Source organism: Tauraco erythrolophus, chromosome 4, assembly GCF_009769465.1.
Source record: "Tauraco erythrolophus isolate bTauEry1 chromosome 4, bTauEry1.pri, whole genome shotgun sequence".
NCBI lineage: Eukaryota > Metazoa > Chordata > Aves > Musophagiformes > Musophagidae > Tauraco > Tauraco erythrolophus.
Window position 1 is genome coordinate 29,413,925 of NC_141468.1, and position 26,951 is coordinate 29,440,875.

A 26,951-nucleotide genomic window follows, 5' to 3' on the forward strand; every position below is an offset into this window, starting at 1 on the left:
AAGCTATGGCAGCTTCAACTAGAACTGGCAAAAAGTTTCAGTGAAACTGCGCCTAGCAGCTGTGAAAGTGCTCCTGCAGAAAGAGATGAAGGAGGAGGCAGAGACCAAGTAGAACAAATTAAAGGTTCTGAATTTTCAGTGAACCGAGGCAATGATTTCAAAGGCTCTGCTAATGAAAGGAAGAATTCAGGGGTATGAGGTCTTATTCGGCTCAGAGAGAAATAAGGGGTAAGAACATAACCTTCAGCAAAATCATTCATAGCTCTAGTAACAAGAGAACTCTCGAGTCGTTTATTTCAGTTTTGCCCACTGGTGGTACAATATTGTTTCTCTGCCAAACGACAAAAAAGAGGAGTCGTTTGGGCTCCTTTTAATCTACCTACCATTCCTTCTGTATGAAATAAGAACCTGTACAGCCTCTGCCCTCTATGAAGCCCAAAGCCAAGGCTAAAACTTGGTAACCAGCAACACACTTGCTTTTGTTCTAGCAGGAGGTAAGAAAAGTTACGTAAAAGATGTTTTTCTGCTCGTCGGTCTTCTGCTGCTTTACTAAATTGTGGAACAGGATTAAGTTTCTTCCCAATAGAAAGTGAAGCAAAAGCTATTGAAAGGACAACTTCTTCCACATAATCTTCCCTGAAGCAACTCTTAGCTGAATGAAAGACTAAACAGATCCCTTTGCTTAGAGGGTCAAAAGGAATTTTATTTATTTTATTCAGAAGCATTATCTGTTGGCACCACACCCCCTCACTCTTTATGGTGCTATTGCAACTGCAAAGCCAACAAGCCTTGCTTTATACTAACAATGTTCTTCATTGATGAATTGGGCTTTTGAGCCAAATCGTTCACTACTAGTCATTATTATTAAAACACTTCTGCTGTTCCCTTTTACAATTTCCCTTTCCCAGTTTAACCACACTAGCTTAAGTTTTATTAAAGAACACTCCAACAACAAAACAATCTTACTGTTTATAAACACGATCTCCAGCAGGCAAGAGAAGCATTATTTCAAAAGTAGTAGTAGTAGTTCATGTTGCAACATTACCAACTCTTAAAGGATACATCTGTTAGTATTTCCAAACAATTGTTATTTTTATTGTCTGCTCCTCATTACTATAATGATCCATTTGGAACTAAGTTGAAAAAAAAATTATGCTTTATATTTGAAGTGTGTTATGCTTCTCGAGTCGAAGCATCTCTGAAAGGGCTTTTTGTATAGAAAAGCAAGAGGCTGACAGCACCAGTTACAGACAGGGAGGAAATGAAGGGAGAATACCCACTACTGCTTCTCAACTAGCAGCATTTGTTTACTATTTTTAGCATACTGGTCTTCTTCCAGTGAGCAAAGGAGGTGCAATCTCCTAGAGATTGTACTACTGAAGCGAGCTGTTATAACTCAAACCTCCTTCATATTCAAAAATTAGTTCTACGGGTCATTCTGCAGACCAAAGTTTAAACACAACATAAGTACAGAAAGACTGAGAGCAATCTAGTTAAAGCTTTGCAAGCAAAGTTAGTTTAGCTTATATAAGCCACTTGCTAGCATACATTAATTTTAATTTTTTTAAACTTCTACCTGTTAGGTAAAAGTAGTAAATATTACATACAAAATATTTAACATTTAGAAATTAGAACATCATTTCCCATTCATGCAGAAGAGCAAGCTAGCCCCCAAACTTCTGAGGTTTTTTTAAGCTTGCTTCTCTTTTTAAGTTAAAAAGTCACTGTACTATACACATTAAAGTCTTTAAAGTTCACTTACAGACACTGTTAGAGAATCTTGTATGTCTTTATGGCTCACCAGCTGAACATTACCATCTTCATAATAGTGAACCTACAGAAAATTAAACAAAGAACGTCATATTAAATGTTACGGACCAACAACATACAGGAAAAGAAAAGTATTATAGTATTTATCATAGTAAAAAACCTATACAACTCAAACAAACACACGCATAAAATATTATAGAACAACAAAAACAAATAGGAAAAACAAAATGTAGAATTTAAGTCTTTTTAAGAGGGAATAGTAAAGAAGCTAGTCTGCAACCATTTTCGTGTTGATGCACCTTAAGTAGTATTTCATGCAAAGCAGTTTAAAATCATAGAATCATTTAGGTTGGAAGAGACATTTAAGATCATCAAGTCCAACTGTAAACCTAACACTGACAAGTCCACCACTAAACCAAGGTTTTTGTTAACATCATGAAGACGAAAACATACTATTCATGTGACCTTACTAGAAACACTTGAAATGGTGAAGATATATTTAAAATGAGAATAGTTTTGGCAAGGCTTCAGGATACTGTGACGTTGTTTTTTGCTTCACCCAAACTATTTCGAAGTGACAGTGTAACATTAAGCTCCCCTTTCTAGATCTGCCTGGTTTTGATATTTTCCTCTATTAGGTGTGGCTCATAACAAAAGCTGGTATTTATCTAGACAAAGGAGCTCTTTGGGACGAAGTCTGCCAAGGTCAGACAGCAAAGCAGAACGAAATCCATTTACTCTTGAAATGTTATACCTATAGAACAGCTTCCTTGATTATTTTGCAGAAGGAGGAGACCAGTAAAACTCTACCCAAGCTAACTTCAGTAGTCTTGAATTCAGTTGGGAGGGATCTGAAAACATTCAGTTTCTAATGAAACTGTTGGAAAACTTAAAAAATAGGAAGCATGTATAAAGTTACATGTATTCATTCACGATAAGTGATACAGAAGAGTTATGCAGCTCATTAAAGATACCTGTTTAAAAGTCAAAGTGGTTTGTTTTTTTTTTTTTACATTTTCAATAAAGTCAACATAGTCAATGTAGCTGATGTTATGAGGAATTGAGGCATTTGCGTTTCACCCTATTAGGCAAGATAACATTTTAATTTGGAGATTAATGCACAATACTACAATTTCATATATATTATGACCACGATATAGGCAAGAGACCCTCAATTTTATAAACAACAATAGAGAAAACATGACACAGAGCAAGATAGCTATATCTAAGCAAAAGAAAGGTTTCCTATACAAAAAAAACATTATTTCCTATGATTCATTTACATTATTATTTTGCTTATTGTTAAATACTTGTTTTCAACAAAAGGTATCATCCTAACCATAAAATAAGCTTCCTTTAAAATCAAACATTCTAGGTAAAACTTCTGCCAGTCTTTTTCAATCCAGTTCCTAAAAGATGAGAAGTGCTTACTCAGTGCAAAATTCTGAGACCTCCCAAAGAAACAGCAGAACCCAGAGAAGTGCAAATCTCCCTCATTCTCCATCACAATCCACTGCAGAGGGCCCAAACCTCCCCTGTGCTCTGACGCCAACATCAGCATGAACATCTTATCTATCTCACTGAGTCACGTTCTTGGCAAACACTCAGGCCTAAAAACAGGGATGAAGAATCAAATCTAATTCTGGGATGTGTTATATCTTACAAAAAATATGAGAAGTAACTGTTCTGTACTATACCTCACTGCTAACATCCTTTTAGAATGCTAGGTCTGGGTTCAGAAGACTACAAGAAGGATGATGTTTATGAACAGAACCTCTTGGAAAGGTTAACTACGGAGGGTTGAGAATAACAAATTACCTAAGAGATAAAAATAGTAACCAGTACACTTATCAGTTGTTTTCCATGCACAGCTGGAGCATGTCAAGCACCACAGGGACTTAGTTTTAGTAAAAGACTCTGCTGTTGCAGTTTTCCCCTTACATATAATTAGAAGAAAATTAAACAATGGAAGACATTAAGACGGTTGAGAACCTCCTATATTAAAATTTATTAGTAGAATTAAAAAAAAAGAAGAAGAAATTGTGCAAGTGACCTTAAAAATACTGAAGACACCTGAAGACAGCAGGTGATACTGGAATCTTCCTCAACACACTCAAAATGTCTTATCAGAAACAGGGCAATGGCTGTATTGCTGTCATAAAGATTCTGCAAATAACACTGAAATTTCAGTACTCTGAAATTTTACTAGTGTTGTAGTGAGGTCATACTCTAGAAAATTATTTGGCTCCTTAAAAAAAAAAAATACTTCTTTCTTTGTTTGGAGAAGGGAAAGCGGAGCACTCCCACAGACATTGAAACTGAGTTCAAAATTCCTTGGTGAAACAAGTAGCTCCTATACAAAGCAAAAAAAGTAAAACTTTTCATCACTTCCCAAAACACAGACTTTAATGAATGTAAATAATGTCTTAATTAACTATATGAAATAGTAACACAAGACAAAATCAGCGGGTGCCCAAATTGAGATGTTCATTAAAACCTGACTAAATTCCCTATTCAGGATATTTTCTTGGCTACTGAGCTAACCTTTCCCAGAATTAGGTAGACACCTGCCTGCTTGTCCTGGAAAACCTCCTAAAACATTTAACCAAAAGTGTATGCTGTGGCGAAAATGCCTGTTGTGCTGCAAGCTGGATTTAAGTGACAGTTTACTTAGATTCTCTCGTATTTAAGGTGCTTACCGTGACCATCTGGATCTGACAACATAATAATGGTGGCCCACATTTTGACTATCATTCCAGTTATAGAATTTGCCCCAGAATGGGAAATCAGATTCAGGCCCCCTGCTTGGGTGGATCTGAACACATCTACCACATCCTAAAATAACATCTGAAGTCAAGTCACTGAGCAGTAAGGAAGTGCAAAACTCATCAGGGCACAAAAAGCGCAGGAAAAGGGAACTTGACTCTATAACTTGTAAAAAAATAATAAAGTACTATGCTGAAAGCCAGACTGCACTAAGATTCTAGTCCGTGATCTCAGAATTATTTTAATAAACTCCTGCAAAATATGCGTACACATTCCAGGGAACCCCTGCCTACCACATGACAGTCAGACTTCCTGTGGTCTCAAGATTTCTGCATTCCTGCTTGGACAGTATCTCCTTTCTGAATGCCCTAAAGCCAACAGGAAGGGCAAATTTTGAATGAAGGAGACTTAGATTCAAAAATTTCAGATGGTGGAATGACTGAAACCAAAGGTTCCCACCTTTCTGAAAAACAGGGTGGGCGACATGAAAAGTCATGAAGTGAAGTGATCCTGAAGTGATCCTGCCCCTGTACTCGGCACTGGTGAGGCCGCACCTGGAATATTGCGTCCAGTTTTGGGCCCCTCGCTTTAAGAGAGATATTGAGCTCCTGGAGCGAGTCCAAAGAAGGGCGACTAAACTGGTCAAGGGGCTGGAAAATAAAACTTATGAGGAGCGGCTGAGGGAGTTGAGGCTGTTTAGCCTGGAGAAGAGGAGGCTGAGGGGAGACCTGATTACAGCCTACAAATACTTGAGAAAAGATGGTGGGGAGGTAGGGGAAGGGCTCTTTACATTAGTGATGGGTGATAGAACAAGAGGAAATGGGTATAAGCTTAGTCAGGGGAGATTCAGGTTGGATGTTAGGAAGTATTTCTTCTCTGAAAGGGTTGTCAGCCACCGGAATAGGCTGCCCAGGGAGGTGGTTGAGTCCCCATCCCTGGATGTGTTTAAGAATAGGGTGGATGATCTACTTAGGGATATGGTTTAATGGGGATTAGGGACAGTTGGACTCGATGATCTCTAAGGTCTTTTCCAACCTAGAAATCTATGAAATAAACCTGTTATTACCAGTTAAAAAGAAAAAAAGTTCTACTTCAGAAAGGGCCTACCCTCAGGAAAGGCTTGTGCCATCAGAAATTCAAGAAACAGGAAATGGAAAAGGTATGTGCCCAGCTGAGGTGAATACACCTTCTGAAGTCTTCTGAATCATTACAGTAAACACATACTTTGTGTTTGTAAGGATTAGGTAAACATGCAAAGTCGCTAACACCTAACCTGCCCCACCCTGAATGGGCATCTCTGCTTTGCTTATTGGGTCCCCAAATTCTCTGAGAATACTTAATACACTGGCCTGAATCTCCCTTGATAACAACTGGAGACTTTACTGATCAGGACAGTTTGAGATAAGCATACCTGAATTTTCAAGATGCCAGCCACTTGAGTAGTTGAAGGGGTGATTGTAAACTTCCATTCTGACCTCCAACGGCCATTCCTTTAAAAAAATAAAATAGAAATCAGATGTCACTCCACTGGTTAAGAAAAAAAAAAAACAACAACCAACAACATACAACTGATAGTCAAAGGAAAACAGAGAATGACATATGCTGTGCAACTAAACACGCACAAAACTTTTACCTAAAGATTCAGCACTGTAATCAGTCAAGAGGAGAACAGTTTCCCAAAATATTTATCCTCAGTTTTGGATGTGGATCAAGGAGATGTATTGGTAAGGAATTTTTAACAATCGGACTTAACTTCTGAAAATACCTAAAGCTCCAATGTTCTTTCCCTGCTTTATTATTAATTAGATATAGTCAAGACTTTGTTTCTGGGACCTGGACGACTTGCTGGACCTGCTAAAGTCACACCTCACATCAGGCTGTGAGAAACTTGAACATGTTACAGTCGCAAGGCCTTCTGCTACACTGAACTCTAACCAGGCCCTTAAGCTCTTCCAGCATTTCTGTCCCAGGATGACTATTTCCTTCCAGTTTCCTTCCACAAATTCAATATTCTTGCCAAATTGCTTAAAGGGAGTTTCAAATGTCTGGAAAACAGTATGGGGAGATCGTAGTTTCACCTGATTTCTTTCCTGTAGACTAGACATTTTCTTTAGTTATGAGGTTAGTGGATTAGAAGGTTAGTACCTTAGAGCTATATTAAGAACACATCGCAGCTGCCTCTCAATTTCTTCTTTGCACTTGAAGAAGGAAAGAGTTCCAATCCTACTAATGTTAAGTGTAGATTCCAGTGCATTCAACGACAGGAGAGAAAGACTAACACCTACTAATGGATCTATACTGACGCATCTTAGATAATTACATTAACTCAATTATAAAGACATCAGTGGTTATTTCAGTCAATATACAAATTATAGATTATCACTGATAATTCAGACCAAGGCAATTCAGAAGCTTGTTGGCATCTCTAAGAAAATTGAAAGGGTCACTCAACTCGGCAACACTAATAGTACTGGTAGCTTTAAGATTGACCCATTAGTTATACAATAGCGTACGTGCTGAACTACAATTTAGGTACAACATTAGTTTTTAGAAGCATAGGATTCAATGACTAGCTAACTGATTTGTTTGCTTCTTAGTCACTTTGTGGTCCTTGACGTTAAGATGACCACAATGTTTCCACTCTGGGACATATTCTTTGTCCTTAAGCTGCTATTCCAAGAAAAGAGTTCAAGTTCAGAAGGATCCTTCTGTAGGAAATGCTCCAAGTTAAAAACAACATGTCATTACTTTATTTACCTCTGCTAACTTAAGATGTTTTGCAAGAGATTAACTGTCCTCCCTTTTCTTTCACATCCTTTAATAAACCAGCTACTACTATCCTACTACTATGCTAATAGTATTTCAGAAATTCATAGAACGTTTTTCTTTGGCATGTGCTGGTTTTCTATGATCCAACAAACTTGCTTTCACAGTAGGTTGCCAGCCTTCCAAATGCCTAAAAAGCTGAGACACCCTGAGAATAAATACTGGCTGTGGCTTGAGCTGAATATCCAGACATAACAGCTGGATAACTGAGGAACCTGGTTAACTCTGAATCTATTCCTCTATCCCAAATCCCCCAAACCAATATGCGTTTATTAAAACTTATTAATTCTCATTATTAAGAATGAGAATTAGTGTGACTATCCCCCTGTAAAACTCCTAGAAACATGGTCAATATTTACGCATAGATGTCTGACCATAACTTCATTAAAGAAAACTTGAGAAAGATTTTCTCCATCTATAAAAGGTTGTTGCGTATCTGTTCCTCTTCTTTAATATAAAAGTAACTATTTGGAATACCAAAATTCATTCTTATTTCCAAACTAAAAAGAAAATCAGTATTATTTCACTTTACTTTTAATATTGATGTAAAACATACAGACTTACCTAGTCAAGTTTAAGTCATTAGGAAAAATTATTTATAACTGGGCAAATTCAATTAAAATCTATGGAACAGTATACTGAGCAAATAATTTAATTTCTACAGACACATGCTGAGATTACCATACATCAGAAAACAAAAATTTCTGCACTTCCATTCATTACTCATGGTATTACGAATATGCTTTCAAGCAGATGCAAAATAGCAAATAAAATCATAATGAAATACACTCATTCAGACAATTGCATATATTAGCTGTCTCCAGGAGATACAATATTGGAACTGGGTTGAGGAAGTAACATTTATCTCAACTCTGGCCAGTTTCCTGCAAGGAGCTATCCAACATGTCTCCAGACTGTGGAAAACACCTTTCAATCAAGCACAGAAAAACAATCAAGCTGCAGTTTATAAGAGTTCATATCATCCAAGATCACTTTTATCTACCTCACCCAAAAACTAATGATTCAAGTCCTATAGTAAATGAATCTTTGGTCACCTTCTTTCTCTGAGCCGTGTAAACTAGAAGGAGCTGGGTTTATTCGGTAAGTCACAAAGGAAGCAACATAAGCAGAAGCAACTGTATTAGGGAACACAGGCATGGGTATTGGTGCTGGTGTGATAAACCAGAACAGCTATAAGGAATTTTACAAAGTTTCCAAAGTTCTGCAAAGGAGATACAGACGTGCAGTCTGCTGTTTTACTTATCACAAAGGAAGAGATTTCTACATAGTTTCGGCAGAAAAACTTGAGGGGGAGGCGGGGATGTCACATGCAAGATGTGCATGCATCTCCTTCTCTGAATTGAGGATTATCACTGTCATGGCACTAGTGCAGTTATTCAGTTTGCTGTATTTCACTGTATTTGTATCCATTCAGAAACTTACCAAAAATTTTTTGCTTGGAACTGATGGCTCTCTATGCATGCAATAATGGTCTGCTGTCCATCAATTGTTTTACCATACACCTTAATTAGAAATGAAAAAAACAAAAAATAACAAACCCTCCAAAAAATGAGTTAGTTTCAGCATCTGTCTTTCTCAAACTGCTTAGAGACAACTAGTTCTATTACCGTTACGTAAATTGTAAAATTTAATTCTATAACCACTATGGTTCTTGCATATTATTCAGTACATGAAACATGAAAGTATATATTACAATGCAGAAAAATTTAAGATTAGAAAATCTGAAGGTCAAGCATCTTAACTGAAATTTTATATACTGTCAACTCTTTTTTCTGCAACTATAGGAATTTTAAGCCTATAGCAGTGACTGCTGTGACAACGTATATTACCAGCCAGGTTTCAGATACCAGTAATTCTACCAACTAAATGACGATTTAAGCCTTTACAGACTAGTAAAAAAGTGATTAAAAGGGTGGTTTTGGTCCTCTGGTTCTGCTTTATCCCCTAAAAATCAAATACTACTAAAAATTATTTAAATGAACAGCAATCTGGTTTCCTTTACAGAAGCTGGAACTCATGTAACTGCCTAGGAATCCAATTCAGCTTGTTAACTCAGCAACTGATTTTCTTTTTTTTTTTGCTAGCTAATTTTTCCATCAGGTTAATTCAAAGCACAGGATAGCTATCATTAGATCAGTTTGCTGAGCTTTAAATAGGCGTAGGGCTCCTAACAGCAAATGAACGCTATTTCGGTACAGAGTGAGAGGTTTTATTTTAAGAAGCCATCAGAACCCACTGATTCTGGTGGTAAGAATAAATCACTTTGATATATAGGAGATGGGATGTTTTACTGACAGTTTTGTCACTAAACCAAGCCAAGACAGATATTTGTATCTTATGGATTTTTTTTAATTTTTTTTTTTAAAGTAAGCAGCCAGGGAGCCAGGATCAACAGGATCAACCAGCAGTAGTCTACAGAAGGTCATAATGCTTTAAGGAATTTAAATAAAAATTCTTCAGAACTGAGTTAAGTCTTCACTATGACCTGCAGTAACCACCCACTAATAATCCAATAGCTGAAATATTAAACTTCTGAAGCTTTCCCTCACTTCCCTGTACGAACCCTTGACAGGACTAAATTCTTTACCATTGAAACTAGCCGTCTTCCCGGTTTACACTTTTGGTTTAAATTTTTATCTATAGTGGTACAGTGGTTATATAATTCAGTACTTACCGTGCAGACACCATTTGGGTAATGTTCTTTCACATATGCTTTCATGGCTGTTTCAACTGAATTTCTCCAGGATTCTATGGCATTTTCAACTTCGTGGGGTCTAGGATCAGTTGCCTCCTTTCTTAAGTGATCAAATTTAAAAGAAATCTTGTTCTTGGGATCCAAAAATTTTCCATTTCCCAAATCACCATGTTCCGTTATCAAAACCTGTATTATAAAATTTTAGTTAATAACATTTGCTATTGAATAAAGAAAAAAAAATACTATGAAAAATCTAATTGTATCCTACATTTAACTGGAGCTTAAACAAAATATGCACATAGCAAGAGGGGATGAGGCTAACATGACACACTGAATTCAGAAAAATAATCCTGAATCTTACCCTCTTACTGCAACAAATAATGCAATACAGAAATTCATGTCTTCTAGCACTAAAAAAGGAGGAAATTGTTTCTACAGCTCCAAAATAGGTCTGACTGAATTCAGGACAACACAGAATGAAATTTCAAGCTCCTTAGATGCCCTAAACAATTAGCTTATTGAACTGGTACTACTGGAAAGCCATAATCTCTGTATTTTGGCAGGGAAGATGTTTTTCCTTTTATTTTCTTGCCAAGATATGTTCCAATACCAGAACACTTTTAACAGTTTAAGGAACACTGCAAGTATTTCACTGTACTCATACCTGTTCATCGTAACCGTCGATTTTTACTGGAGTAAACTGGTCCAAGTTGTACTGTGCAAATGCACTACAAGAGAAAAAAAAAACAAACACCAAAAGCCTGCGTCAAGCACAATCTCTTTCCATAATAGCTGTAAGAGTTTTAATTAATAGCTAATAATCTGGGCAATGATGCATCAAACATTCTATCAATGCCTCATTATCTAGAAAGTCCAAATTCCTGGAATCACCTTGGTTCATTCAATGCTCGTATTACAGATTCCAACCACCATTACACAATGATTTATGTTCAAAAGTAACCTGATACAGACAAACACATAAGCTTTACAGTAACCCATATAAAACTGGAGGAACAGGTAATGTTTAAATTCCACAGAGATCCTATCTACTAAGCCAGACATCTCCGTTCTTACAGAGGATTTTGGCATAAAATACAGTAAGCATAATGTTTTGATATAAAAGTAGGGTCTAAGGAAGCAGTATCTTACTATGTTCAGTGCCTATAACATCTACCAAGGAACAGAAAATGAAATCCAAAAAGATGGAGGCTAGTTTCAAAACTCAGGTCACCCATTTCCAAAACAGTTGCTCTAATCATTAGGATAAAATACAGATCTCTCCTCTGCCAAGAATTTAATCTTGATCAAAGATGCACAACACACATAACAGGGTTTTACTTGCCAAGGACACATCTTTTTAAATGAATAACTTACTGGCAGTGAAAGTCTTACTGAAAAACATCTTGCTTTTATGCAACTGAGTATGTGGCATCTAGTACTTACTGGGCTGCTCCTTCCCTGAGAAGATTGTCATTATTAAGCAGCAACCGAACATCTGAAAGGAGATATTTACAACATAAAAGTACAGTTAACTCAAACTTGTTTCAGTCACATAACAAACGTCAACAGACTGTATAAAACAAAAAAACCCAAACCACTCCATATCCATACAGATTACTAGGCAGGAAATTTACTGCTTTGTATTTCATAATTTTGACTGAACAAAATAAGAAGAGCAGTATCAAAGTGGATCCCTTCCAACACAATCTGGTAGGCAGATATAAGCCATAATCTATAGGCTGTGTGACAGCTCAAGAAATCTGTCAAATGAGATTTTAGAGAAATTCCTAATGAGAACAGCATAGGATTCAAATGAGTTCACTCTTAAGATGTAAACTACCGAATCTCTCACACTGTATTGATGGTAGTGGTCACTGTATTTTGATGACACTAATGTGGTATGTGTTGTACTGTGTTTTTTTTAAGTCTTAACCGGTTTTGCTCTCGCCCCTTCATGATACTTACTAGTCAGAACACGATATATCACAACACCATTTCTTCTATCATCGTACAAGAAACATATGAGTATAGAATAAAGTCAATACTCTCCTCAGAATGACTTCATATCTACTATGCAGTAAATTGTTATTTAGGTACCTGACTTAATACCTTATTATTTATTAGGCAGTATTTTAATAACAATTTAATGGACTGATCATTAACTAACCAATCGTTAGCCTCACTATAACATTTTAAAGTCTTCTAAAGATTCCCAAGATATCACGCAAGCAGAAAAAAAAAATCCAGAATATATCTGAAGTATTTTTTTCTTAAAAAAAAAAAAAAACAAACACAACAAAACCCAAACCAAAACACAAAATACCAGAAACAAAAAAAAAAAACCCACAACCCTATAAACCCAAAAAAATCCATGCCAAACCAAACGAAATCACAATTTACAGCACTGGAATTTAAAGCTTTCTCTCTCTTTTTTTTTTTTTTTAGAAGTCAGTCTGAATCTCATTGAACATTGGTCATGCATTTATGATCAAATGTTTTGTTATGTGTTTTCAAACATATTATACTCCATTACTGAGCAGGTAGTTACAACCATGAACTAGCTTAGCACTAAAGTCTATAGCATTACTGCTGTAAGAAATTGTATTAACCTTCAGGGAGCTGGGTTAATGAGCTGCTCACCAACAGTTCATTTCACAAATGCAGTACAAGCTAAGTTTAAATAATAACCAGCTGGTCACAGTTTAACTGAAGAACAAGGTACTTCTAAAAACATTACATCCTTTAACAAATTTAAGCTCTCTCTAGCCTGATACTGACTAAAAGTTTAGCATACTAAACCTACTTTGTCACTTAATAGCACCAGAGCTATTGTAAGCTACAGCTACGAAACATATGCCTTCTTACATGACATGTACACCCACGTTTCTTGATGCAAGACAAATACAACAATTGTTAAAGAAAAATAACATCCTAGGTAAAGTTCAGGCAACAATAGCAAAAAGAAGCTAATTTCAAGTTTCCTTTCAGCTTACCAATACACTCAATTAATATTTTTTTTTTTTAAAAAAGGACTATTTTAATTTCAGCTAGTTTAAATTCTGTTGAAAAATGTAATTGTCTATCAATGACTAAAAAAAGAGTACATGTGTCTTCTAACCAAAAACCCTAGCAACTGTTAATTCATGACTGATTAGAAACAGAAAGAAAGGTCATTCTCACATCACAAAGAAAAGTGGTACTTTCCTCCTTTTATATTTAAACCCCAAGCTGTCTTGTGACTGCAAAGCTTATTAGGCCAAGCTACAAAACCAGCTCTTACAACAAGTAAGCTGCTAAAAGATAAGCTACGTGAAATTCAGGAGAGTAATCAGCAAAACAATTTTGGCTATAGATGCCTTAAATGAAATGACAGAGTAGACAGATACTCACCATTGAACACCTCATTGAATTCCCCCGGGGGAGCATGGATTATGAATTTTGCTGCTATACGCACCTTAAATACAAAAACAATTATGTACTTGCATATACTTGCATTCATTCCTATCCAAACTAATCATGCATTGTATAGCTTTAATACCCAGACATGAAATTGTACAGCTCCCACTGTTTCATACATTTGTTCACACTACTCAAGCTACTCTGTCTTTGTTAGAAACACAGAATATAAAGTTCCACCTCTTCAAATAGAATAGGGAAGATTATATGTGACGGAAGCAGATAGAGAAATTGAGTCACTCATGTTTTGTATTACTGGCAAAAAGAAAAAGGTTAATATAACAAGTAAGATCAATAGTATATTCACAATCTTTTTCAACTTTCAGTCCATGGATGCCTGGGAATCAACACACATCCCAAGACAGCCAAAACCCACGATGAAGACACATTCAATCTTCAAAGCTCCTCTAATTTTGCTACACATCCTCTGGTTCTAAGCTTTCCAAAAGACCCACAGCTAGACAGTAATCAATAGATTATATAAGCTTAAAAACGCTCGCGTAGACATTAGAGCACGTAATTTAACCTGCGTCTACCTGTAAGGCCTCTTACTATCACAGTATCAGCAGGTAAAGTTTAAAAAAACACCCTGAGAACTTCTTTAATGCAAGTCCTTGAGCAACTGCCTTCAACCACCACTTCTTTCCAGGCAAAACACAGCATAAGCCAGTACTTGCACTAAAAGTACCTGCCCGTGCCCTGGCTTTCTCCCTCCTTCTGCTTGCACAAGCACTTGTACAACACAGGGAGCAAGATAAGAAAGATTTCCACCCCCCCCCCCCCCCCCCGACCAGTTCTCTGAACTGTTCACTACACAGCTGCAAACACATATGCTTGCAAAAGAAACATAAATCCACTTTTCTTCATCTGAAGCAACCTTAAAACTTCTCAACTATTACCTTGCAGAATGTCACTCAGCAGACCTGCCTTCTACCATTATAAACAACAAATAAAAGTTGTTTTCCTAACTTAACCTGATAAAAGTTCCCATCCTCCACACTTTACAGTTATCTAAGTTCAGCAGACATTCAAAGCTGTCTTGCATCCTTGATCTGATGTCACTATTCAAATACAGGATACTACCTGAACCATAGTTTCTGTTTTTAACACCTTTAGTTATGTTTCTATGGAATAAAGCACTGGGAGATTCAGTGTCTGCACTCTCAGCACTTCCTGTTTGAAATCGAGGTGTTTGAGAAGCCCATACTCAATTAACAAATGCCTAAAAACAACCAAAGAATGCTTTACATTTACACATTTATATATATTTGAAACTACAAAAGAACTGTCTTGAGCATGCTAGAGCTCTTGAACTGACTTGTAAATAGCTTTTGTAGTCGAGAGTAGCAATATGGCCAATGCTCAGGGCCCAGCTTCTCAGCAGGGTCCAAGTTTCAGACAATAGTCTCCAGGAGAGATGGTTCAAGCTTACAATGCCCTGAGAGAGCACTTAGCTGCCTCACTAGCAGTGTTCAAACCTCAATGAGATCCCAAATGACTATCCCAGGCAGCTTTCTGCTCAGTAACAGTCAGCACACAGCCACTCAGAGCTGGCTAACAGAAACGGGAAGACTGAAGATTCCCAGCTTTCTAAACGGAATGCTACATTTTGGATTGCAGACAGCCTTTATCTGCTGTCTCAAATACTTAACCCAGAACTCCTCTTTCCATGTAAACATAAATTTGTTACACTGAGATAAACACCACAGGGTTTACTCTTCCCAAAGGAGACACAGAGAGGCAAGAGCATCTTCTTCTATGGCAGCTTACTGAAGCACTTGCCCAGACAAGAAGAAAGCATGACTTGCATTGCCTCCTTTGACCCAAAGGAATGTAAACTAATCTGCATTAGCCAAAGATTACCCAACCACCGGTCTGTACACTTTTCCTGAATGAGAACATACTCCATACTTTTCTGGCTGAAGTAAGGGTGCTCTGTACACAGCTCAATGCTCAACCCAAAGCAATCTAAAGGAAGTAAAGCACAGCTACCCTCCAGTACTACTAAAGCAGTCATGAATAAGAAGGACAAGACAGGCTCCAAGGCTCTATTACCAAGACATTTTATCAAATGATCAATTAACAGAGTCTGGGATAAGACTGGAATTTAGGACTCATACTTAAGAGCAGGTATGTAGTGGTGCTTTCAGTCTGACTACCAGGCTGACTCCTAGCTCAAAGTTAGATGAAGGGGCATCATTTCTTGGTTCCGACTGACTTCAGGACACAAACAAGAGTGTTTACCCCTGCCAAGGCCAGGTTAGCTCTAGGCAAGTAGAGAAAGAAGACTTGCTTAAATGAGCAAAATTAAGAAAAACTTGGGTGCCCAAACTGCACTCTGAATGACCATGTGCTTTAAACTGGTAATATATGTAAGGTAGGATATTAAGTCTGTACTAAAACTGGAATCATACCTCATTTTCAGTTTTTTTGGTAATGTAAACCCAGTTTTGCTTCTTTTTTCACTATGAGTAAGAACTATTCTTATCAGTCAGATTAGCTATAGCATGTGTAATATGCATTCAGAAGCATTCAATAGTAACATGTTTCCTCAGGACAGACAGACCTAAACATTGCTTTAAATTAACATTTTACTAGTAAACTCAATTCCTCAATGAGAATTTTTTCAGTGTGATAATTCATCACATATGTCACCTTTTATAGGGCAGATAAACACAATCATGCAAATTCGCAATGAACATCTCATCAAGAAGTATATTCCTGCTTACAGAAGCAAAACCATTAACGTGTCTTCAGAAGTTGAGAGTCTGTCAGCTAAGATACTCTCTGCGTTTTGCTAGCCTGCCTTTGTATGGTCCATTTAAAACCAATCCACTTCTCTTCAGCAGTTAAACCAAATTAACTTATCTGTGGAGATGAGTATCTGAAAAAGCCATATTTCCCCAACTCATACATACAAGAAGCCCATATAAAATAATTAAATCCAGTAGTCTCACTTAAGACAGAACTGAAAAGCACTTACAGCTTCTTTATTGCCACTGATTTTTTCCAGAAATAAATGCTCTGAAGGAAGATTCTCTGTTTTCCAAAACCAGACTGATACTGAAGGACAAAGCAATACGCTTTCACGAGCCTCAATGAGATGAAGATCTCCCCCTTTTGGCAGTAAAAAGCCACTGGCTCAGCTATCACTTGAGGAAGCACAATTTAAACAAAGGGACAGTCTATATAAAATGTGGTGTTTATGGGCAAATTAAAAATGCACCTATAGCAAGAGGCACATTACTTGTAATATGACACAACAGGCAAAAAACTCGATTGCAATATAGTCCAGTTGAGACAGGAATTTTGATTCTGAAAACTATTTAAGAAAACACTTTGATCAGATGCATTACAGTTGAAACTAATGCTGGTTATTCAATACATTGAGACTTTTAAAAATTGATTAGAACTGATTTGAACAAGTCAAAACAGAAACAACATTACATTTTAAAAGCCTAAATGACAATCTTTTTCATTCAAGAGATCTGCACCTTCACCCACAGTACAAGAGCCTTATACACATATCAGCAAGTGACAAAAAATTAGGTTACAATTGAGTACTCCTTTAGAAAACTCAAAAGCCAAGACTGAGAAATCACATGACGTTTCTCCACTTATTACTGTAGTTAATCCCAAAAGTAACCATCTAAAACTTGAATGTTTTATTGACATAGCTTCCGACATTAGATTTACAACCATTTCCAGTTAAATGTCTAGAGTGGCTTGAAAGAAACCATAAACTTCAGAGTTCACTAAACCAGAACATCTGATCATCAATGGTTCACAAAAAACAGGTCTAGCAAATAGCTTTTACCACAAGCCTTTGTAAGGAATTGCATATTTACTACATTTAATTGCTTGAACGTACAAAACCAATCTAAGTGCATTTTCATAAAACATGACCACGTAGGTTTGGGCATATCGTTTGACAGAAAGTTACAAAAAAAACCCCACAGTCAAAAACCCCCAAAAACTTCTGAACCATTGAGAAAGGAAGCATTCCCCACTGCAGGTGTTCTCTTCATCTAATTTTCACACACGTACCAGTCACTGTCATCAATTCTCCCTTAAACTGAGGTCTGATACCAGTAGGTAAGAGCTAGCCAGATTTACTTTCTCAATTCAAGTGAAGCCAAATGCTACTCATCACATAAGTTACAAGCTTTTTGATTTTATAAAGTAAACTATTTCAGTTAAGGTGAAAATTCATACTGAGAAGCTTAGCAAAAGAGAAAGGACAGGCTTGTTGTATGCAATGAGCATGGATATAAGGCATAATTTTTCATTCTGCTAGAGATTAAAACAACTGGTCTATCAAAAAATGCCTACACTCGGATACTCCAGTATTTGCAGTTTTCAGATTACACAAGCACAGAGGTAGCAATGTACAGAATAGCGTCAGTTATGCTAAATCTGCCTTGTTTTCATACTTCTGCCTGTATTTCACAATCTAATTTCTCTCGAGGCATGACACCCATCCGACACACAGAGAATCCTACGTCTCTACCTTTTCCAAACTGAGACATTCTGAAGTTTGTTTTATTTTAAAGAAGTTACAGGCAGTGACTTCAAACCACTCTTCCTGTTCCCAGCAGATCAGCACTGACACTGGTTGAAAAAGCCCGACCTTCTGCCCTGCATGTGCCTATATATGGTCACGAATACGTGCTCCCGCAAGCGCAGGGCTCCCGCGCCGCCGCGCCACAGGCCGCTCTGCGAAGAGACACTCATTCCTGATCACCAGCTAGGGTACAACGAGCAATATTTAATAGAGACAATAAAACTTCAGTTAGCTTTCCTGCCCCGCCTGCCCCCTTTCCATTTTAGTTCTTCCCTTTTAAACTTGATTGAAATACGGCTGTATTTGCCAGGCACCCTGACAGCTCACGCCTCAATCAACAGCCACGCTGTGCAGGAAAAACATGCTGGTAAGCAAGATGCTGTGAAACCACACACTTTGCCCTTACTCTTTCCTACACATCACTTATTTCAAGTTCAGCTGTGAATTTCACCCTTCCTCCACACTCATAACAGGTCGAAGTTTACTGCTCCAGAGCAATAAAAATGAAATAGTGAAGCCCTCATGAAAATGAAAAGCCCTTTTTACCTAAAAACTGCATGAAAATTTGGAGAGGCGGGGGGGAAAGTAGAAGACCTCTACAATACATTTCCACTCAAAGACAACTTTATTGCTAATCACAGGAAAAAAAAGAGAGAAAAAAAAAAAGAGCTTTCAGCAGTTACTTTTATCAGTGATTATAAAAAGAGTTACAGCAGGAGCCCTTGCTTCCTTATAAAAGCAAACAAATCTCCCAATCACAGGAACCTATGTTTGGGAAAAGTAGATGAGATACCGCATTTGGGAGAAGGGAGCTCGTTGTTCTGCTATAGGAACAGTAGAGTCCGGCGAACCCTATTGCCAGACTCGTGCCTTCTGCCGTAGTTCTTGGCTGAGGAAGCCTTTCTGCAGGAGCTAAGCAAATGGCTTTGTCTTGGCCCACTGAACTCTGTTTACATGTAGCTACAGGGGTTTCTCACAATCAGCCCATAGTTATAGAAATATTAACACAGTTAAGCTGATTCAAACTAGGTAAGTTCCAATTCTCTCAAGACCCTGCAATTCACACTCCCTGTAACATACGAGTAATTCAGGGATCCTGCTTGTACTACCTGGAGTGATACTGGACAAAAGACTTGTCTACTTTTATTGAGTTCTGAGTTTGATTGCAACTCATGTTTTGAGCTCACCTGAGTCGTTATTTTTCAATATGCAGCTTTACTTTCTAAAGAACAACAAAACTGATCTGACATCTTCTACCAGTCAAATTTTGCTTTGACACACTCAGCACATCAAGGAACACAGTCTAAGGTTCAATCATTTGCAAGATACAGTGCCTGATAATCTGTCAGTACTGCAAACATCAACATAGTTTTTCAGTTTGCAAACCCTTCAATGCTTAAAAAAATGTAACTGGCTGGTCCTTTGGACAGGTAGATACTTGGTATTACTGGCTCCAATTGCTCATTAAATTCTTAGGTTAGATACTTCCCAAGATGTTACACCAGCAATTATAATACACATTTTTAAATAAAAAAAAAAAAAGAGCTGGGAGTGTTTCTTAAGTGGCACAAACTGACCTAATACCATGCTGCTGCTGCCACCGAAAGGACTAATCTCTTTGCCTCCTCCCAAATAAACCCTGTTATCCATTTTTACAATTTCTTTCTATCACCAGTGCTCATCTATTTATGTGAGCATCCAGAGGAGTAAACTGATCTAGCTAAAGAATAGCTTCAGAAGGTGGCAAGAACATAGCAACCAATTCACTTATCAAGAGAGCTTTAAAGGATTATTGTTTCTTGCTGCTAACAGTTCAGTGAGGTGAGTAAGCCTTCAAACAGCCAGACAAGCACTGAGAACGTATATGTGAGAAAGGTATTACTCCATGTCAGCAAACTCTCTTCTCAGCATCTCATGAAACCTCACCCATATAATTTCAAATACTGAAGGAGCATCCCAAAACACGCAGCATCTCACATAAATACGGCACAAAGGCAGTGACTCTGGAAGAGAGGGAATGAATATAAAAAGTAGCGTTGCAACCGCTTCCCTACCAAGCTCAACTGAAAAATGCACTGCAGTATTCAATTCACTTCTGCTTCTGGGGAGCTGAGGCACAAAACACTGCAAAAATGCGGTTCTGTGGCACAGGAAAGGAGGGGCACATTCCATGCCTATGGCTTTGACTGAACAGACACTTCCTTCATAGTAATGCCTGAAGCTGCATTGCATCTGTAGAACGTGTGTTTTACTCTATTTTTAATATACAAGTATTTAAGAGTATGTAATAGTATTAGCACTTAATAGTGGTGCAAATAGTAAACCTTACAAAGCGGTAAGAATGAGATATTCTAGCTCCATTCTTTCTACCTGAAGACCTGACTTGGATAATGAGATTTATTTTCACAAAAATAACTATTTTGAAACATGCTGATTGCTTCACTGTAGGGCCTTTCAGCAGCAGTGTATCTATATATTATAAAAGTCTCCATCTTAAAGTCGCTCTACACGCCACATCACATTGAGATGAAGGATTAAAAAAATCAAATCCAAACCAGGACTTCTGAAAGCCATTGTATCAGGTACAGATAGTAGAGAGAAATATGAAAGCAATGTGTGTTACCTGGATAATACACACGTCTAACTAGAAAACAAATTAAGAGAAGAGAGATTTCCCCTATGTCATTTTGAAATTACTTTTATTACTCCTGACTATATCTAACTGTAGAGCTTTTTATGTCATGCACTTCCCATACTGTAACCCAGAAACATATTACAAGAACTGTACTGGTCTCAAATTAGTGAAACAAGTATGTTTTGTTTGTAGATGCTAAAGGATCAAGATCAACCTGGAACTCTAGCTTCAGCTATCACCATCAATTACTAAAAGCTCTACACTGAAAAAAAAAAATTGCTTGTAATTCTAATACAGACAGTAGAATACATTATATTGTTTTTCTCCCCATCTGTATTTCTCTGAAAGCCTATGTCTTCTCAGTAGTTAGCAGGAAAACAAATAAGCTGAGAACACCACATGCAAAAGTGATTCTAAAATTATCAATAGTGCTACACATCCCAGGTTACTGCAAGTTTTTATCTTGAATGTAGTAGTCCTTTTTCTAGGTATGTACACGGAAGTTCATAAAACAAGCAACCAGAAAAAAAAAAAAAAAAAGAACATCTCAGGTTCATAACAGACAAAAGTTGCTTTCAGTAACTTACAGAGGACTTTAAGGGAAAAAAGCAAAGGGAAAAAGGAAAAACAATGAATAAGAGACAAGTCCAATAAAGTAGCATTAAGTTCCAGTCTCAGGAGACTATACATTGAGTGCTTTAAAATATCAGTATCTCAAACTGTATAATTCTTTGACACTTCCTATTTCATTGTAGGGTCAAGTCCCAACATACGTAATCAATCCAAGAAACAAAATAACATTTTTGGAGGCATGCTAGAGACTAGAACTTCCTTTGCTAAATAGAAACCTCATATGATTAGACAGAAGTCTAATGCAGTCATTGGTATGATATAAATTTATGAGTCAATCTTATCTACAAAGCCTTTAGAAGCTGAGCAATTGCATACTTTGCTTATGGATCAGATAGACGACAGATAATAAGCATTAATTTTTTTTTCAGAATTTCCTTGCAAAAGTCATTCATTGAAAACTGAAAAAGTAGTAAAATTTTACATTTAGTGAAAAGCAAAAGCATTAACTTTTGTTTGTGAAGTTTTACTTAGCCCTTTCTTATACCTTTTACTTCTCAAAGAAAGAAATTGATCGCATCATCTCCTGCAGACCAAGACATTCTGTTAGCCCAACACACATGCTCCTCCGTTGCAGCAACGAGACCACTCTTTCTCAGCGGTCTTCACAGAGCAGTATATACTATAACCTAAAAAGCACTTGGTTCACATTTCCAAAGCATTGCTCCACCACAAAGCCTAAATTTTTAAAGTGATCCTTCCTACTACTCCAAGATCATTATTTATAATTACATACTCCAAGGACATCAAGCCTGGATTCAATAGCAACAGGGAGAGAAAAGGAATAATATCAGAGCCTGCTCTATGAAAAACGCCTTTATTAGAAGTCATAGAATAAGATGTCACCTTAACTGTACACCTCACCCTCCCAATGCCAGTGTCTCTCTCAAGTTACCTATCAGTCTGAAAGTTTTAATGCCTTCTGTCAAGTTAAGAAAGCTTTCAAAATATTTTGCATTTCAGAAGCTTTTTACTCAAAGGTAAGAAAAAAGTAATTTCCATATGCTGAAAAATCTGTTTTAATTTCTGCATGAGCAGTTCAAACTCCTTTACATCCTGCTTTAAGAAACGGAAAGTGATTTTACATAGTGCTGCTCAAGAAAAAATACACTGATTTGCTAAATTATGTGGCTAAAATCCTTATCCTATTCTTCGGCTGACAAAATTGAAACCAACCAAAGACAGTAATTCACAGCAGAACTGTAAGTTGATGTCTGTGTTGGTGGGCAACAGAACCTTATCTGTAGTATCACAAATTATTTGTCTGGATTTGCCAATAATTTATTCTAGTACTCTTCTCTATTTTGGGTTCAATTTGTTTCTCTTAACTTCTTAAACTATGAGGTTTCCTGGGTAGCAAGCTCCTGCAAGAGTTCTGCAAACACACAGGCGGCAAGAACGGGGCTTTTGATGGTTCTGAGGTGTCACTGCACTATAAATACTCCATGACATGTTAAAAGTCATAATCCACAAGAAGAACCTAATTTCTTCAAACTACTAATAACAAAAGAATATATGAACTGCAGTTTTAGAAATCACTGATCTTATATTTAGAATAACTGGTTTCATTTGTATTCCCCTTTAAGCTTCAGCTAATTATTTTTAACTCGTCCAAAATGCAGACAATTTTGCTTTGCATAATAACTTTCTATGGAGGTACAGAGTGAAAAGACAAGCAGTATTGGACACAAGTGGCAAGAATTACCTATTAGGAAAAGTTTCTGACCATGGGCGTAGTCAAACATTGCAACACGTCACCCAGAGAGCCTGCGCAGTCTCCATCCTTGGAGATACCCAAAACTTGAAGTGCAAGTCTCTAAGCAACCTGATCTAGGTTGGCCCACTTTGACCAAGCAGCATTTGAGTTACCTCCAGAAGTTTCTTCAAGCCTGTATGACTCTGCAAACAAATGAAGTTATTATTTGTGTCTGATTGTTTTTTTCAGTGTTGAACACTTCTGTAATTTCCCCGAAGTGATTAAAATTTATGTTCTGACCTTCAATCTCAAGGGTATTAACACATCTTAAAAAAAAAAAAAAAAATCAATTCCTAACTCAAGACAAAACACAATATCTCAGGATGTAGATAAAAATCTTAATCTTGAAAGGACTCCTATATTCAGAATTACATGTCAGTCTGAAGACTCCCAACTTCCTTATTCTTATTAAAGAATTTTCTCAAAATGTTATCGAAGTGTAACCATTGAGTTTAATCTCAACACTGTAAAAATAATTCCTTCCACACAACCTCTGTTACATTTCACTTGCGGAAAAAAGTTAACTTCCACAGCTTTGATAACATAGTAAATGAAACAGAAGATATGCCTAAACAGTAACTGAGTTATTTCACATTTAAGTATTAAAGGTTTTTCAAGCTTTCATGGGAACCTGGTACAGCATCTCCAGTTCCATTCAGAATCTAGATATAAACAAGACCCAGAGAGCTCACAAGGTCCTCCTGCTAGACACACTAGCAAAGCTCACTTGTAAGTATGAAACAAAGTGTACACTGAAGAACTGCAAAGAATGAAGATCAACAACATTTGCAAAACTTTACCTTAAGTTTATCTTACAGATTACAGTGCAATCATACCCAGAAAAGGTTATTCGAATCCTGCTTCTACTTCAACACATTCTGCTTCTAATCACCTGTGGTGTCCAAGACTCATTCAGGGCAACTTTAAAAGTCAGAATTTGAGATCCTTCTAAAATGCATGATTTAGAGCACATGTATTGCTTTAATATATGTGAAGATTTTTTTAAATAACAGGGGTTTTTGTCAAAAAGCTCTGCTAATGCTTCCAAAGCATTTCAGGAAAAAGGTTTATATTTGCATTAGGGAAACACCTGAACCTCCCACATGGGTGGGCTTGGGCCAGTGCGTCCTGCTGCCAATGTATCACCTTTTAAAGACAAAGTTACACAAGAGAATGCTTTTTAATGGCATAGACTTTTCATCTCAAAGGACTGACAAAGAAAGAAGCTTTCCTTAAATAAATCTGAGAAAACTACGCTGCTGAGTTTTGTTGGTGTAAGACAGTTGGGTCTGTGTGGTCAGGTTTCGGTAGCAGGGGAGGGGCTACAGGAGTGGCTTCTGTGAGAAGGTGCTAGAAGCTTCCCCAGCTCCAAGTCAGACCCACCTCTGGCCAGGGCCAAGCCCATCAGCAATGGTGGCAGAGCCTCAGGGATAACATATTTAAGGAGGCTTAAAAAACTGTAGTGGAACCTGACACAGAGAGAGCAGTAGGATGTGACAGAAACAACCGTGCAGACACGAAGGTCAGTGAAGAAGGAGCGGGAAGATGTGTTCCAGGTGCCGGAGCAGAGATTCCCTGGCAGCCCGTGGTTAAGACCATGGTGAGGCAGGCTGTACCCCTGCAGCACATGGAGGTTAACGGTGGAGCAGAGATCCACCTGCAGCCCATGGAGGACCCCACATCAGAGCAGGCAGATGTGCTCAAAGGAGGCTGTGACCCTGTGGGAAGCCCACACTGCAGCAGTCTGTTGGTAAAGGACTGCATCCCAGGGAAGGGATCCACACTGGAGCAATTCGTGAAGAACTTTAGCCCATGGGAAGGACTCACATCAGAGAAGTTCGTGGAGGACTGTCTTCTGTGGGAGGGACTCTATGCTGGAGCAGGGGAAGAGTGTGAGGAGTCATCCCCTTCAGGAGGAAGGATCAGCAGAAACAACATGTGATGAACTGATCGCAACCCCTGTTCTCCATCCCCCTAAGCTGCTGGGGCAGAGGAGGTAGAGAAATCGGGAACAAAGTTGAGCCCATGAAGAAGGGAGGGGTGTAGGGAAGGTGTTTTTTAAGATTTGCTTTTATTTCTTATCATCTTACTCTGATTTGATTGTTAACAAATTAAATTGAATTTTTTCCCTAGGTCAAGTCTGTTTTGCCCATGACCATAACCGGTGAGTGATCCTTCCCTGTCCTTGTCTTGAGGCTTTTTGTTACATTTCTCCTCCTCATCCGACCAGTGAGGAGGAGGCAGCAAGTAGCTTTGCTGCTTAGACTAAACCACAACAGACATCTACCTTTATTACTTAGAATTGTAGGGTTTGACACCTAATTTAAGAAGTTACACACTTACCCAACGCACCAGGAAATACCTGGCAGCACTGCTGGCTCATTTTCACAAATGGGACTACTTCCTCATCAGAAGAGAAGTTTTGCTCTAATTACAGCAAGCTGACCTACTGTTAAACCCCACCTTCCTGAACAAGCGCAACTGCTGAGACATAACCTCACTGAAAGAGGTGTGGTTCTTTTTTTAAAAATAATGTTTGACAATTCTCATATTTATAGGCTCTGCATTTAAAGGAATGCAAGAACTAATATTGCGTTAAAAAAAAAATAAAAATGGATGTGTTATCCTTTACCATGAGGATTCTCCCCTTTCCTCTCTGAAGGTATCCTGATTTTCTCAGCCTTTATCTTGATATCAACACAGCTATTTAACTCCTGTGCTTTCTAGAGAACAGGATTCACATTATAAAAATACAACAATAGAGTAAATGCATCCCTTCAAGTCACCAAAAATAGACTGTAGAACACTAGTTTTATGATTCAACTAGTTTTAGTCTTGTTTTGCATTTGCACTGTTGTTTGTTAGTGAATATTTACATTAGTAAACGCAACTTTTACAGTACCTTCCATTAATCATTGCCTATATTTATGTCGATAAATGGTAGCTTTTATATCCATACTAATATGCTCATTAAAACCATTTTTATACATGCTTATTAGTTTGACATAGCCACAGGTAGAAAAAGAATTTTTACAGAAACTGGAATAAAATTAAACTGCAAAAAATGGTTATCAGACTTCAAAAAAAACTACTTCAAATATGCTGGATAAATAAATAGGTTTTGCATTCAAAACTTGTTAAGTGAGGATGCATTACCCATAGCAGGGCACAAAAGTGATGACTTCCCATTGCTATCTCCCTCGAGAGTTCAGGGTTTCAAGACTTCCACCTCTCACACCTCATTTTTATTTACAGACTGAAGCAAACATAAACTTATGCTATTCCACCTATCTAAAAGCTTCTGAGCTTTCAGTGACCTATGTGAATAAAGCAACTACAAAACGCTGTGTCTCACCAAAAGCTGGTTTTAGCACTGGAAAATCCCTTGTACTGGATGCTAAAGCCCAACTTCAGATCTTTGAATGAACACGAATCTTACACATTGTATTTACTACAAAGAGTTTTCAGATTTTTTTAAAAAAAGATAACGTGAGGATAAATTTGAAAAAGCATCACTGAAAGATAAGCAAGGCTTCAAAAATCTCATGCTAAAATGTGAATCTAAGGAACAAGACTGGGTTCAAAACCAGTTACACAATATTGCATACTGAAACCATGTTCTTTCTGACAACTGGCTCTTCTCCTTCCTCGGTTTTAGAGCTCCTTTATCTGAAATCTAGCTCTCTGTTTTGCCACTATTCCAATTCATGCCCTTTCTGTATTCTCAATTACACTAAACACTTCAAGTTTTAAATCTGAATTATATTAAGAGCTAAATACAGCCATCTTAAACTGACTACTAGACAGTGACAGAAAGGTATAGTTGCTACAA

At 37.5% G+C, this 26,951-nt stretch overlaps 1 protein-coding gene across 2 annotated transcripts in view; it reads right to left on the bottom strand.

Annotated features, from left to right (window-relative positions):
* Positions 1 to 26,951, bottom strand: part of CAPZA2 (capping actin protein of muscle Z-line subunit alpha 2) — a 35,000-nt gene that overhangs the window by 5,455 nt on the left and 2,594 nt on the right. Inside the window, exons 2-8 of one of the 2 annotated variants that reach the window (XM_086610526.1) lie at positions 13,469 to 13,532; positions 11,522 to 11,573; positions 10,743 to 10,806; positions 10,058 to 10,264; positions 8,806 to 8,885; positions 5,948 to 6,026; positions 1,763 to 1,834 (exon numbers count right to left, since the gene is read on the bottom strand). In XM_086610526.1, the coding sequence (XP_086466652.1) occupies positions 1,763 to 1,834; positions 5,948 to 6,026; positions 8,806 to 8,885; positions 10,058 to 10,264; positions 10,743 to 10,806; positions 11,522 to 11,573; positions 13,469 to 13,532 (618 nt within the window). Of the gene's footprint in view, positions 1 to 1,762; positions 1,835 to 5,947; positions 6,027 to 8,805; positions 8,886 to 10,057; positions 10,265 to 10,742; positions 10,807 to 11,521; positions 11,574 to 13,468; positions 13,578 to 26,951 lie in introns of those variants that run through there. The other variant, XM_009983415.2, reaches the window with a different exon arrangement.